At 37.8% G+C, this 16,067-nt stretch overlaps 1 protein-coding gene across 1 annotated transcript in view; it reads right to left on the bottom strand.

Annotated features, from left to right (window-relative positions):
• LOC108272343 (voltage-dependent T-type calcium channel subunit alpha-1I) overlaps positions 1-16,067 on the bottom strand; it is a 143,720-nt gene that overhangs the window by 65,044 nt on the left and 62,609 nt on the right. Inside the window, exons 7-9 of the mRNA XM_053684293.1 lie at positions 11,012-11,324; positions 9,467-9,834; positions 3,705-3,856 (exon numbers count right to left, since the gene is read on the bottom strand). Coding sequence (XP_053540268.1) covers positions 3,705-3,856; positions 9,467-9,834; positions 11,012-11,324 — 833 coding nt within the window. The remainder of the gene's footprint in view (positions 1-3,704; positions 3,857-9,466; positions 9,835-11,011; positions 11,325-16,067) is intronic.

Raw genomic sequence — 16,067 nt, 5'->3', positions numbered from 1 at the left:
GCAGGGATCTACTGTCTCAAGCTGGAGGGCTGATTTATCACCCTCAGCTGGAACTATGGAAACTGTGGGTCTGGCCTCTGAGAGACACCAGCTCATAGATTCCAGTCTCACAACTGAGGTTGTAGAGAACATGTTGAATGCTAGAACGCCATCCATGACAAAATTGTATACACTCAAGTGGCAACTTTTTGTCTCGTGGTGTGAGGAACATCAGCTTAACCCAGTAAACTGTGCAAGAGCTACAGTCCTGGACTTCTTACAAGGACATTTCTCAGCACGGTTGGCTCCTCCTACAATTAGGGTCTACGTGTCCGCCATTTCGGCCAGCCATGCCCCTATTGATGGAGCCTCTGTGGGGCAACATCCTCTAACTTCGAGGTTTATGTGTGGTGTCTGACAGCTGAGGCCTATCTACAGACCACGCATACCTTCCTGGGACCTTTCTGTGGTCCTGGAAGGTCTGTCAGGTGCCGCATTTGAGGCCTTAGAGTCAGCCTCTGAGAAGCTTCTGACTCTAAAGGTAGCTCTTCTGCTGGCCCTGACATCTCTCAAGCGAGTAGGAGATCTACAAGCTCTCTGTTGCACCTTCCTGCCTTGACTTTACCCCTACATTAGCCAAGGCCTTCCTCTATCCTAGGCCAGAATATATTCCTAAAGTGCCTACATCTGCTGCCCAGCCAGTAGTGTTGTAGGCCTTCTGCCCTCCTCCGTTCTTCATGCTGAAACAAGAGAAATTGCACCGACTGTGTCCAGTAAGGGCTCTCTGTACTTATATCCACCGCTCCGGCCAGTGGCATAAGTCAGAGAAGCTGCTGGTCTGCTTTGGTGGCAACAGTAGAGTTGATGCTTTGTTGAAGCAGCACATGTATAATTGGATAATGGAAGCAATCTCTATCACTTATGAGGCACGCAGTCTCATTATGCCTCTGCGCATATGGGCTCATTCCACTATGGGGTCGCCTCCTCAAAGGCTTTGTCCAAAGATTTAATCTTGCAGGATATGTTAATTCTTGCAGGGTGGTCTACGCCACACATGTTCATTCAATTTTACAGCCTGGATATACATTCCGGCCCAGGCTCAAGTTTCTTGCAGTGACCCTCGGGCTCAGATCTTTTTGAACAGCCCATACCCTCAGTATAATGCAGTGGGTATTCTCGTTCCCACAGTGTTCAGCTAACGCAACATGGAGTTCCCTTTGAAAGTGAAGGTCTGGGTTATGCCTGTAACCCTGTTCCCTGAGAAGGGAATGAGACATTGCATAGCTTTGTCATACTGGGGCATGCCTGTGATTTGCATCTTCGCTTCAGATAATAGAGGCTGACGGCGCGGTTCACAGGTGTCGTTTATATGTCATGGGAGTGACGTGCTTAATTGTCACATCACCTGATCACAGCAGGCCTATAAATAGGCATGATGTTACACAAGCTTCAGATACCAGTCACACAAGCGGGCGGTTCCCACAGCATTCAGCTAATGCAACATCTCGTTCCCTTCTCAGGGAACAGTGTTACATGCATAACTTAGACATTTCAGAGAATACTATAGATGACTAGGTAAGAACCACTGCTATAATCATAAAGACCACCTTACGCTCATCCCAGGACTCCTATTCACAATTTGTTCATACTGCTATACAGTGCAAAAAAATGCCTTTCTTGAAACAAGCCGCACATAAATCTAGTTAAAGTGTAATAAAATCAAGCAAATACATCTGCCAATGGGGTAAGCAAAACTGACTTGGTAAGAATTCTTGAAAATAGCATAAATATCTAGTCATTAAATATGCTACTAGATCTTAAAATCACACTTAAAATCTGTATCTTGTGTTTATATGTTTTTGTAAAGCTGCTTTGAAACAATGTCCATTGTTAAAAACGCTATTTGAATTGAACTGAATTAAAACTAGACAAGAAGCAAATTGTGCTTATTACAAGTAATGAAAACTCCGTTATTCAAGATTGACTTACTTAAAATGAGTATTTTGGTCTATTGATTGAGCTGACATTAAGAATTTATCCCTTAATCTAGGATTAATAATTAGCAAAAAGGGAAAAAAAAGCTTAAAATAAGACACAATGTCTTCAAAAAGCATAATAAAAATAAGTGACTTTGTCATAAATTAAGGCACCAGAAGCATTGTTATTTTTAGCATTTTTATTGAAACAAGGAAAAACTCTGCAACATAGTGTCAGGGATTGTAGAAGTATATGGATGCAAGCACATATTTTTATTGAATAAAATGCAAAACAAACAACAAAAACTATAAAAAGAAAAACCATAAATGTAGCAATGGACACAACTCAAAAACATGCAGACTATGAGAGTAGCTGTAGCACACATGACAACACACGAACACAACAACAAAAGATTGACAGTTAGGTGCCGAAAAACTAGAACTTCTATTGGGGTGCTTATTAGGGGTAACACAGAACAGGTGTGAGTGATCACTGGGACTTGTGACATGGTCATGTGACATGCTGTGGCTGATGGGTAATGTAGTTCATTGTGGATTTCAGCATAACCATTACAGACAGCTGCTTCATTGAAAAATTTAAGTGTGCAAGTGAAAATATAAGGAAAAATAAGGAAAACATTTTGTTCCTCTGCTGGTATATTATGCAAAACATTGTTGTAGCTTGTTACTGGTTAAATTTTGCTCAATATTAGCAGGAATATCTTAATAAGACAAAGTTAGATGTATTTTCTTAAAATAAGATTACTTTTATAATGCAAAACATGCTTGCCAAGATTGTTTGTTTTTTTTAAGCAAAAAAATAAGACTAATTTCCCCAGAAACAAGGCTTTTTTTACTTTCTTGAAATTACTTTTTTTTTTGCAGTGTACTGTTCCCATTTACACTTCTACAGTGCATCTGTATACTAATGATTTATAATTCTATTATCCATGGGTTTCATTTGAGGGTAAGGTTCCTCTCATGGCTTCTTCCCCATGGTTCTCAGGTAGTTTTCTCAACACTGCAGCCCCTGGTCTGTTCATTAGGGATCTAAATCTGCATCCAGATTTCCAGATAAAGCTAAATAGATAAAGATTTCCAGATAAAGTTTTTTGAAAGTCTCTATTGTTAAATCACCATACAATTTATATATATATATATATATATATATATATATATATATATATATATATATATATATAAATATATATATATATATATATATATATATATATATATATATATATATATATATATATATACACATATATATATATATATATATAATTTTAAATCACACAAGCATTTGTAACCTTTCACACTACATTGTCTGGAATGAAGCTACCACTGCCCAAACTGAGTTCAAATGGAACAAACAGCCTTAACTCAGTTCCTTTGTGTGGTGATTTAAAGCAGTGATTTAAAGACTGCAATCACAGCTTCAAATACAGCAATCAAACATGGATTGTTTGAGAATTCTGACATGAAACTAAGATGAGCTTGAATAGTCTTATCTTGTAATTATCACCTGGACTGGAATGGAGAGGAAAAGAAAATGTTCAGCTTTCATCTATCCAATTATAAAAATCACTGAGTCATGATGAGACAGGATTTCACTTATTCTTCTGCAGGTGTTGTGCTAAACCAATCATATTCACACGTGTGTTTTTCTACAGAAAAAAAGTGACAAAACCAAAGGGACTGTTGTGAAATTTTTGACAGCTCAGTTGCACTGAGCCCGGCTCTCACCTGATGATGACGATGATGCCATCAAAAATGTTGTACGGGTTGTGCAGGTAGTTGAAGCAACCAAAGGCAGTCAGCTTCAGGATCATCTCCAGGGCAAACATGCTGGTGAAGACAATGTTGCAGATCTCCAGAACGTTAGTCAGCTCCTCCGGCTGATAGAAGAAAGCAGTGGATGGGTGTGTCAAAAGAATGATTGAAGAAGTTTTATCTTCTCCTAAACAGTTATATTTAGGGCATTTTTTAAATGTGAAAATTGATTATTGTGTTTAAGAGATTGTTACTGTCATTGTATGTTTCACCAGTCTTTTTGTCTCATATTCAATTTAACCTGTGGAGCTTCTACAGAGTCATGGCATTTCTTTTAATTCATTTTATATCAGAACAAATGCCCAAGTATATAGCAAGTTATCAGTACTGTACTCCATATATTTATGTGCAAATATATGCATGGCTTTCAGGTTTTTGAGTGGAAACAAGTAAAAATATACCTCTACTCTACTTCTAAAGAAGACAAAGTCACAGTTTTTCTCTGACCCTATTGGTTCAGAGTTACAACAAAGTCTTAAGATTTTATCCTAGTGATCACAAGATTAAAAAAATGACACCGGCTGCATCTGAATATCACTATTACCCTACTACACAGTAGGCGAAAAACAGTACACCAAAGGAGTAGAGTAGTATGTCTGAATTCTCATAATTCATAAAACAGTAGGTGAGAAAACCCAGATCACCTACTGCTTCTGCCGAGATTCTGCAGTATGGAAGTACTGGACACTGTGGATACTGCACTATCCCATATTGTAATGGGACTGCCGTGGAAGAGCTGTCAGAATCGCTGCCATGTAGTATGTCTGAATTGTATTCATGCTTGCCACTTATACTGATCAGTACATACTGTATCAACAGCCGAGCAGTAGGTACTGAATCGAATGGTGTACATATTGTCATAGTATGTGATTTCAGATGCAGCCACACTCTGAGACTGAGATACATTCAGAATTCCAATGACACTGTGTAAGCAGCACAAAAGATTTGATGGGTTGCATTTTGTGTGTTACTCTTGAGGAAAAGAATCGTTAATTCGTTCACTCACTTTTGTTCTATGAGGTCATTTAAGCAATTTAAAACTTTGTCCACTGCCATTTATACACAGTGTGTAAGTGCTCTTCTCTTTTTGATAATGATGTGATGGTGCAGGTGCATTCAAGAGTCAATATCAGATTAAAAACTGAATTGCTTAACCAATTATCCAATAACTTGATCAAAGCCTGACATTCACTGTTTATAGAAATCACATTTAGCTAACTGCTAACAACACTAACTGTTGTTACCCAGATGAGGATGGGTTCCCTTCTAAGTCGGGTTCCTCTCAAGGTTTCTTCCTCTTAAAACATCTTAGAGATTTTTCCTTGCCACCATGGCCACTCAGTGGCTTGCTCAGTTGGGATAAATTCGCACCTTTAATATCTGTATACCATGTTGATATTTCTGTAAAGCTGCTTTGAGACAATGTCTATTGTAAAAAGCGCTATACAAATAAAATTGAATTGAATTGAATTGAATATTAAAAAACATTTTCATGTAATTTTCGGTCAAATATATTTACATTTTCTTAAAGTAGAGATGTCAAAGTACACAAAAAAAGCAACACAGAATAATTCAGCTGCAATGAAATTAGACAGGTTTTCCCACCGCACATATGACTGAAAGGGTGAAAAATAAAGCAAGCAAGAAAGAAAACCTCTTTGGAACAAATTACCTACTGTATGAAAGCCAGTTAAATTCCTCCATTTTCACTTTTCTCATAATTTCACAGAACTCTCGTCACACACCCAAAGCACTCTGAACTTATTCAGGACATGCACAATGGGCAGAAGTTGCTGCCTAAATTGACCACTGAAGAGAAGCTGTCACTGTTAGTTGGAGAAAAAATAGAAAACTAAGAGCACAAGAAAATTCAAGACAGCAGGATAATACATCTAAAATAATGATGGTTCCTCTTTAAGTGCTGCTCTGGAGTTTCCGGTTTTCCAACCACTTGTGGTTTACTACTGAGAATACTGCATCATAGATTTTTGGGAAGAAGTAACTACAGGGGCAGATACATTTTCACACAGGCCTAGTTGGTAGTGGATAAACTTTTTGCTTCAATGAATAACTATCATTTCTAAAATGTATTTTGTGTTTCCTCAGGTTGCCTTTGTTTTATCTCAGATTTTGTTTTAATTTCTGAAACAATTTAGTATCAGATATGCACAAATTCACAAATATTCCTTTCCTTTCACTCTGTTATTAGACTATAGACAGATACATGAAGTAATGGCATGGAAAATGGCTAATAATAAATGTACATACAGTCTAAAAATTGACAACATCTCAGAAGAATAAAAACAAGGTTGTGGTATCTGAGCTTTCATCTTTTTCTGTCACCATGTACTTTATCTATTTGTCTTCCTTTCTGCTATTATCAGGCAATTCATTCTCGCCGCAATCAATCCTCTTTGTCGATTAGACAGAGCAAAGGTTTAAGAGGGTCACAATTTGCTCACCTACACAATTTACTAACCTACAGACATACAGGATTTGATGAAAGGACTTGAAAAGAGCTTCAAGTAGAATTAAGACCTTCATAAATACTGCTAATGAATATAATTAATCCAAACAGAGAAAATTATTATTATTATTATTATTATTTTTGGTAGTGTTTTTGACCATTACTCTACAGTATAAAAGGTTGTCCTGTCCATTTTTTTGGCATTAATCAAATGATGACAGCTTGGCCGGTAGATACAGAATTAATCATAATCATACTTGAACAAATTGTACTGTATTTAGCCATCATATGGCATTTCATTTTTAAACAATTGGGTGCTCAATTCATAACTACAGCAAATAGCGATCTAGCCAAACTAGTCAATGACCTGACCCCTGTGCCTCTGTGATGATCGAGAGCCATCTTTCTCTCTGTTTCACAATGTCCCTCTTTCATTCATCATCATTTTACACTTTCGGGCAGGTAATGTACAATGCTGCACCGTTTGAGGGCACAGAAAAGCCAATAAATGTTGTTGGGTTATAAAGACAGAAGACAGAGAGGGATGAAACAATGTTTGATTGTGTATGTGTGTGTGTGTGTGTGTGTGTGTGTGTGTGTGTGTGTGTGTGTGTGTGTGTGTGTGTGTGAGTTTTTCTGAAAGTGTTTTATTGTGTGGTCTCAGGAGAGAGAGCAGGTGTAGTTTGTTTGCTCTTTCCTCATCACTCACAATTCCAGCTGGGGGGTATTCCAGAAAGCAAGGTTAACTTAGTGTTACATAAACCCTGAGGTCTAGGTTGATTAACCAAATCCTTGCTTACTTGGAGTATGTTGGTTCCAGAACACCTGTTAACTCCACTTGTTAGGTTGGAGTTACCAACCTCCACTTGGTAACTCAGAGTTAATGCGCGCACACGATGAGTACATAAAGACATGTCAATGGATCACCGTTTTCAGGAGTCACCATGGAAACCCAGGGTGAAAAAAGCAAGCCGCGTACATCAGCAAAGCAGAGTTAGGGGTTTTAATGCATGCTTATGAGGAATATAAGCCATTTATAACAAAAAAGTAACTGCTGCACCTCACAGAGAGTTGGCTTGGAAAAAAGTAACGGATTGAGTAAATGCGTGAGTTTATAAGTTCATAAATATCTGAAAAGTTTCCATTCATTATGATGCAAAATTGAACATTGATCCTATTAAACCCATGCCATAGCATTTAATAGATATCCCTTTACTTTTAGCCCTCTATCAATTTCTTAACATTGTACATAGGACTAATATTTTATCATAGGCTTTATATTTTATCAGGTGTAATCCTTCTGGATCCAAAAGAACTTGGAGCCAAGTCAAAATGAAACACAAAAAAAGCCAGTATTTCGATATTTTTATAACTTCCTAAATTGTAACCTAACTAATTTGCCCAACTTCTTCAGTAACGTTTTTCTCTGTTCTATATAGTCACAGGAAGATGGCAGAGGCCCGTAAAATGGGTAGGTGACCATCAGCACCTTCAGTCACTCGGCTGAGGAACTGGTACTGTCCCTTAATCAAGGGGGTAGTTCCAGGGGGAAGTTCATCAGAATCAACTACCGCCTATGATATAAGAGACCTATGGTAAAATTTGGTGTGTGTAGCATATTAATACCTAGGCTTTCCGCCCGTTTTTTTTCCCAGTTTCCAGTACTTTAAGTGAGTTATCCTTAAACAATCAAGATGAAAATAAACACTGCCACAGTCTGAAAAAGGAATTTTAAAATAACTTTATTGCCAATGTTTCACTTGTGTATTATGCATGCTTGTTGTTGTATATGTTATGTATATTGAGCATTTGATTTAATTTTCTTACAGTTGCTGATGGACACATTGTATTAATTGACCCTTCTGCAACAGCACATCCTACCACAGTTGAAAGTAATTATTGTCTTCCAGGTATTATGTTTGCTAGACTAAACAGCATTAGTATTTTGTACTGTAGGATGAAGATGAAGAGACCACATCTGCTATGACAGAGGTACAAAATGAAGATGCTGGGAGGCCCACAGAGGTATAACATATAATGCACCCCTTTCTTTTTTAAGTTGTATGTTTATTAAAACTTTGTCATTGTCCCCTTAAAGTTTAAGGCTGGGGATTCCTGTACAGAATCTTGGCAGAGTAAAAAAAAAAATAAAAATGTTTTTCAGCAGTTGTCATAATTAACATGATTAATAATATCAATTATATTGAACCATCATTCTGTCTTCCTGCAAAGGAGCTGTATAAGGTCCATCTTCAAAGGCAAATTAGAAAAAAGTGATTGTAAAGGCAAATTAGAAAAAGTGCAATGGAGATGGACATTCTACAACTTCAAATGGAGGAAAAAAGCTTAACATAAAAAAGACCAGGCTTGAAATTTAATTGCTGAAGCACTGGTTGAAGTATTTGCCTACTAATTATTATTATCTGATTATTATTATTATTCTGTCAATTATTGTTGAATGGTAAAGCAATAAAGTCAAATGTCTTTTTCAGTGACATAAATTAAAGAAACAGTGAACCATACTCAACTGTTCACTCTGTGCATTAGTCATTTAATTAGAAGTGATTTTGGCATATCACATCTCAACAACACTGTTTGAGTGGAAGGCATGCTGTATGAATGGCGCTACACACAGCTGCCTTTCCCACATGCTCTCCATCACCCATGTTATACAGAAAACTCCCACTGTCAAAAACAAAGCGAAGGGCAATGCATAAAATGTGCTCAGTGTTAAGCGCTGATCCACGATGTGTCATGCTGGCGATGTGAGGTTTCAAAAGGTTTGTTAAATAAATTAACGATTCACATATATAATGGTAACGCTCCCGAAATATTCATCCAGATATGAAAACATCTATACGTGGTCTTATCACGACAAAAAAGATTTCGTATAATCCATGCTTCCTCCTCCAATGGATATTCTTCAAAACAGCACGCTATGCTCCATCAACTCTCTGAAACAAACTAACCCTGGAACATAATCTGCTTCAGAATATGTTATGTTCAGAGAGCAAGTTGTTATGGCTACTTACATACCCTGAAAGTTACCTCCATTTTTGGAACTGAAAGTTGAGGTTATCCATTAACTCTGAGTAAACTTACCCAGGTAAATTGCATAACCTGCTTTCTGGAATACCCCCCTGAATATTGTTACAATCAGGCAAGTCAAGTGTGCCAATGTGTGTGTGTGTGGGTGGCATGTGTTTACCTGCTCATGATGTTCGATGCCCATGCTGATTGTATTGATGAGAATGGCAATCATGATGCCTCGGTTGAAGTATTTGCTCTCTACAATTCCCCACAGTTTAATCCTCATCTCTATCCACAGCTCTTTACATTTCCCCTTTTTCACCCTTTTTTCCTTCTGCTCTCCTGATTGGCCACCCTGGCCATCTGTGTCCTCCAGCGCACCTTCCTCTGCCTCCTGATTGGCCGCCACCCCTGCAGGTCCTGCCCCATCTCTGAGAGACAGTGCCACACAGTGAGGGCAGTCCTCAGAGATGGGCGGTGAAGTTAACACATCAGAACGTTCAGGAGGAGCATGGTCAGGCTTCATGTGATGGGGACAGTGGGAACCTTGAGACAAAATAAAAAGAGAAATGTTTTGACTATCCATCTACATCACCACTCATGTGTTCATCCATCCATCCATCCATCCATCCATCCATCCTTGTAGCCATTAGGCTTTAATTCATGCACACATTACCCCATTCATGCACTCATCGTCTGTATCTTTATCCAACTCTTAATATATTCATTCATTCAGCCGTACTCTGACCTTTCCATCCATCCATCCATCCATCCATCCATCCATCCATCCATCCATCCATCCATCCATCCATCCATCCATCCATCCATCCATCCATCCATCCATCCATCCATCCATCCATCCATCCATCTATTCATCTAGCATTAGGCTTTTGATTTAGCTGTACTTGTCCACCCATTCATTAATCTTCTGTATATTTATCCACCTCTTAATATATTTTTTTCTTCAATTCCTCCCTATTTCAATCCATCCATCCATGACCATCTTTCTATGACCAAGCTTCTGTATCTCCATCCAGCTCTTATTATTTTTCATCCTTTCAACCCAATTCCAATACATAAATCTATCCAACCATGACTATCCTTCATCCATCTCTTCATGTCCATCCTTCTGTATATCCACTCATCTTCACTCCTCTATCAGTTTCATATTTATTAATCTCTGCATTCGTTGTCCCCATTCCTATCCATCCACCTATCCACTTTGTTCTTGGGCCTGCCTATTTATTCATCCATCAATCTGTACACATTTTCATTTGCTCATTTACACATTCTATCTATAACTATACATTTATTTGTCCTTGCATTAATTCCTCCATTCGGTTATTCATCCATCCATCTCTTCAGACTTAAATCCATATACAAAAACCTTCATCAATCTACTCTTATCCATTCCTTCATATACCAATCTTTATTATATTATTTTATCTTGTAATCCATTTGTATCTCCATCCATTCATCCCTAATCAAGATGTGCATTCCTCAATCGATCCATTCATCCATCCATCCCTCTACATTATCCCATTCATTTCCACACATCTACCATCTCTACCTATTCATGTACTCATTAATTCACTGCTACACATTATCTACCCATCCCTACATCCCTTTTTCTATCTCTACATGCAATCATTCCTAGCCATACATTTATTTATCCATGGATTCATTCCCCCATCCATACCACTCATCCATGTATCCCTCTTACCCTGATGTTGCCTCTGATTCCTTTCTCTGCCATTGACATTGGTTTGTGACTGGGTAGGCATGGCCTGGCATGGACGTGCTCTTAATGCCTTGAAGAAGGCAGTGGAGCGGCGACGGGCTTTACGCAGCACGTGACAGGTGAACTGGAAGAGCTCCTCATAACAGTCCCCTGGCTCTGCCAGTGATGCCATTGTGCTGGAGGACAGGCAGCGGGCACGCTGCTCCTGCATCAGCTGGTGTTCACGTTGTTTCGTCTCAGAGAACTGAGTGGCTATGACCACCAGACACAGATTAATCATGAAGAAAGAGCCCACCTGATGAAAAAAAGGGAAAGAACAAGAGTGGATGAGGAAAAAATAAATGCTTCAACAACAATAACAGAACTGTAAAGACAAAAAATAATGAATAAATTAAAAATGAACTGTTACGATTAAGATTTACTGCACTGTTGTTTACTATATTTAGCTAAAACAGGGGAAAAGTTTAGGAGGATATACAGAAAGACAGACAGACAGAAACCAAAAGAAGAAGTAAGAGAGATAGAGAAAACAGAAAAGGAGGGGGAACGAGGGACTGAATGTTAGATAAAATGAGAGAAAGACATATTGACAGACAGAAAAAGTGACAGGGAGAAAAAAAAAAACAAGGCAGAGAGAGAGGACAAGTAAAAGAGAATAGCTGTGTGAGACAGGAAAAAAGGAGAACAACCGTCTGAACATCATCGCTAAAGATGAGCCAGAGTGGAGAGGACACCTGTTCAAGTGTCTTCCATCATAAATAAAGAAGATTAATGAACCCCACTGAGAGTCCTGGGAAGAAGTATTGAGTGATGGAGACACAAGGAAAGTGATAAACAAAACTAAAATCTTTAAAACAAAACTTTTTTCATGGAAATGAGACTTGAACAGAATAAGGTTCATTACAGGTCATAATTTTGATAATGTACCTGTAAATTTAGTGTACTTTACTTAACTTAATACTCTTTGTCCCATGTGTGACATGTGACATTAAGGCTGCTTAAATTTAGTGTAACACACTATAACTTTATCAGTAACACTTTATCTAATGGACTGTTTCATTATCGAGGTAACTCTTAAGATCGGTAAAAACAGCTGGATGAAGAATCATTGGATGAAAGTCAAATAATATGCAAACTCAGGTGATGAGTAGTATCTTGTGTAGGCTAAAACAACATTTAAGTGTGTGCTGTACAGTACATGTACAATAACACTTTAATCAATTTGTCATCAAAAAGTGAATTCACTTAAGTCACTGTTAAGTGATGCTTCAGTGAGTAGGGACATCTCATTTGGTATATGTTTGTGTCCGGATTTCTCCTGTCCTCTTTTCATTTTCTTGTATCCCTTCTCTGCTTCATCAGAAGCAAGGAAATAGGGAGGCACAATTTAAGATATGTGAAGCACCAATAAACTCATGCGTTCCTATGTCAACGCAGTCTTGCCAATCATTCTGTGTTAAGTAAGGTCTGAATATTATTATTATTCCTGGCTGCCTTGTTGTTTCTATGACCCTTGCCATACTGTCTTTGGTTGCCCCTTTTCCTATGTTTGCTATTGCCTATAAGTGTACTGACAATTGCCTGACTGACTTCACTGAGTTCCTGGAAAAATGCTTTCAGTAAACCTCATGCAAATGGATCCTATATCATTATTTCACAGTTTATTTTAACCATGAACGCCCCCCCCCCCCCCCCCCCCCCCCCCCAAGAGGGCAAAGACCTCATGCTTTAAAAAATAAGATTTATTAATTAATATCTACTAGTTTTATTAACTGTTAATTTGTCTATTTATATTATGCTGAACCAGAACGAACATCATAACAAAAATATTAAAAAATAAAAGCAAATATTTTCTATGACCCATTTCACATGAAATGTTAGGGATGTTTATGTTAGGATAAGAATTTGTACTGTTTCCTACACCTTGCTTTGTATAAAAATCAAACCAAATCCAACTACATCACCCTGTTTCTCTGTAATTTATGTGAATTTCTCATAAGAAGTGGCTGTGTTTTAGTTAACAAGATGTTTTAAAGCTTGTTTTATACCAGAGGCTTCACAGCACGACAGACAGAGTGAAACATTTCCACAGTGTTTTTGTTTTTATGCAGGTGGTAAGTCAAAAATGTCACGGGTGTGTTCTTTGCACATGCCTTCACAGTAGAAAGCTGCTCGTGGCAACCAAAAAAATGTGAAGCCTGAAATTGAGCTTTGTGATTGCACTGCAGGTTTAAAAAGCTACATTAATGTCAACATATTCATAGAACAAAGCAAAACAATAAAGACAAACACAACTTCAGTTTCATGCACCTTCATGTGTTGCTCTGCTTTGTTCAAGTGCTGAGATGCCATATGCTATCAGCTGCAGAGTTTGTGTCACTTTTATGATTCTATATAATGGTTCTTATAGCATGGTAGTGCAATGGATGTGCAAAATAATAATTTTTTGTGATACAAGTCATTTAGTTTACTGCCCTTTTAAATGCAACAATTCACATGTACAGTAATCTTGCTACAATTTAATCTAGATGAAATTTTTAATCTCTAATGAACAAACCAAAGGCGACAGTGGCATTGAAAACTCCCTGAGACAACAATGTGAAGAATCTGTGAAAGGAACTAGACTCAAAATGGAACCCCTTTTTTTCTGGGTGACACCAGATAGTGGGATTATAAATCATTACAGGATGCAGCTGTAGAAGAGTATGGAGAAGAAGGCAAACAGCATTAAGTGTGTTGAAGGCTGTTCAGTAGAAGTATATTTTGAATAGGACTTAATACTTACATTCTCAGTAGTTACAGCAGAAAATCATTTACTTGCTGATTTAATCAAGTGGAGCTGGGCCATAATCTTTTACAGAATGTATTTCTCAAGGTTTGGATGGCCTCTTATTATCAGTGCTTTGTTTCAATTCTCAAAAAATAGCAGCAAATTTAGTGATGAGGCCAACGATATGAAAACAAGGGTAATATGGATATTTTGTGATTAACTGCATATAAATAAAGTCACATGTACCCATAAGGTCTATTTACACATTTTATTACTTTATTATTATTTTGCATTTACAATTATGATTTCTTTTCCAATATTTGTGTGCCTTTAAAGCTAACAGACAGCCATCAACTTGGCTTTTGTATCTTTTGACTCTCTCCACTTCCTGGTGCTGACTGATCCCTGGATCATGGAAAAGAATTTAGCAAATTCCAGAAATTGTGATTTAAATCTTGGGTTGACTGACACCTTTCCCATTAATTTGCTAACATTATCTATTGCCTGCCTATTGCTCCATGTATCACTAGATGCCTTTAAATGAAGATTGAAGACCAACCGCTTAACTAAGCACTTAAAGTCCCTGTGAAGTGCTTTGAAATGTGCATAGTTATTTGATGCGTGGACATAATTTCCACTGAAACAGGAAATCAGGGTGGGACAAATCAAGTCAAGTGGCTTTATTGTAATTTAAACCATATACAGTTGGTACAGTACACGGTGAAACAAAACAATGTTCCTCCTGGACCATGGAGGAAAATCGAGTGGCTCCTCCCCCTTGTCAAATAGCCAATAGCGTTTAGCTTACCACACAGCATTGGCTAAGCAGTACTTGACATCCGTGAGCTGCCTCATACGTCCTTCAAAGTGAATGAAATCCAGCCATTTAATTCTAAATAGACTAAATAAAATGCACAAGTTCAAATAGCCAAAGACACATTTATGACCCAAACTTGCTAATCTGATTTCTCTCACTCAACAACAGCAACTTTGGTATGGTGATTTTTATAATGTTGGAGACGGGACACTTCAGATTCTAGAGAGAATTTGACTGGACAGAAAATCTGATGAGAAGCTTTACTGCAGAATGATGTCATCAAAATCGTTGATCCATAAACCTACTCCTATTGGAGAACCTACTGGAGAACCTATAACTGTACCAGCTTCCAGACTCTAACTCCTCTCTAACAGGGTATTAGCTTATTGATATTCTGGTAGACTGTGACCTATTTGTTCTAGACTGAGGATATGTTTTGTGATGGAGACTACTGTAAGTCTAAGGGATAAAGATGAGGCTGATTCCCAAATTCTGAAAGTGTAAATGTAGACTAAGGATCCAGTACAGTTAGTACACATCCAAAAGATTTGGTTGTTGGGAAGATACCTTTCTGAAGTGTGCAGTTCTCACTCTTTGTGCTTCCTCACAACGTTCCAGAACCTCAGTGGAATGGCAACTTAATATAATTTAATTTCATCTCACCATCATCCACTCATCTTAAGAGATCTCACTGGACAGTCAAGATGATGATTTGATGGACATCAAAGTGAAAAACCACTGCTAGGGAGTTCTAGCAATTGTAGCTGACATAATAGGTAATCCTGTATGTGCAAGTATGTGTGTCTATGAGTGAGTGAATGCCTCTCTGTGCTCCTACTACACACAATATTACTGCAAGAGTGGAATGAAATGATGACTGAGGTTTATCATTACAGCACATTTACAATGTAAGAGGTCTGCATATGTAGGCATCTACTTGTCAATCAAGTGTGTAAATGTTCATGAAGTGTATGTTTGTGTGTGTAAGAGAGAACTATTATTGCCTCTTATCTCTGCTTCTCTTACAAAACACTACAGGTGGAGTGGAAGTGGGTGATGGTAAGATCTATTACTCTGTCACGGTTATATTAGGATAGGTGTTTGTGAGCGTGTCAGTAACATTTGGATTGTTGTGTTTGTGTGTCGATGGATGATACATATCTAAGATATCTAGTTCTTTATAGCACAGCACTGTTGAATTGCCAAATGATTGGTCAGTGGATATTGATTGATTTTCCATAGCAGCATTTCTGGCAGTAGTGCCAGTTGTAAAAGTTTACATGAATGCACTTGTTATAATATGTTATTGTTTCTATAGTAAGAACTTACACAGGTACTTGTATAGCACTTGTATATACTCCACATAAACTGATTTTAAAAATGAACATAAATGTTGATTATTATGAAGTTTTCAGTGAGGATATGTTTATATAGCATTTTACTAGTCTCCA

Source organism: Ictalurus punctatus, chromosome 12 (genome assembly GCF_001660625.3).
Source record: "Ictalurus punctatus breed USDA103 chromosome 12, Coco_2.0, whole genome shotgun sequence".
Classification (NCBI taxonomy): domain Eukaryota; kingdom Metazoa; phylum Chordata; class Actinopteri; order Siluriformes; family Ictaluridae; genus Ictalurus; species Ictalurus punctatus.
This window is presented reverse-complemented; position numbering and strand designations above follow the sequence as displayed.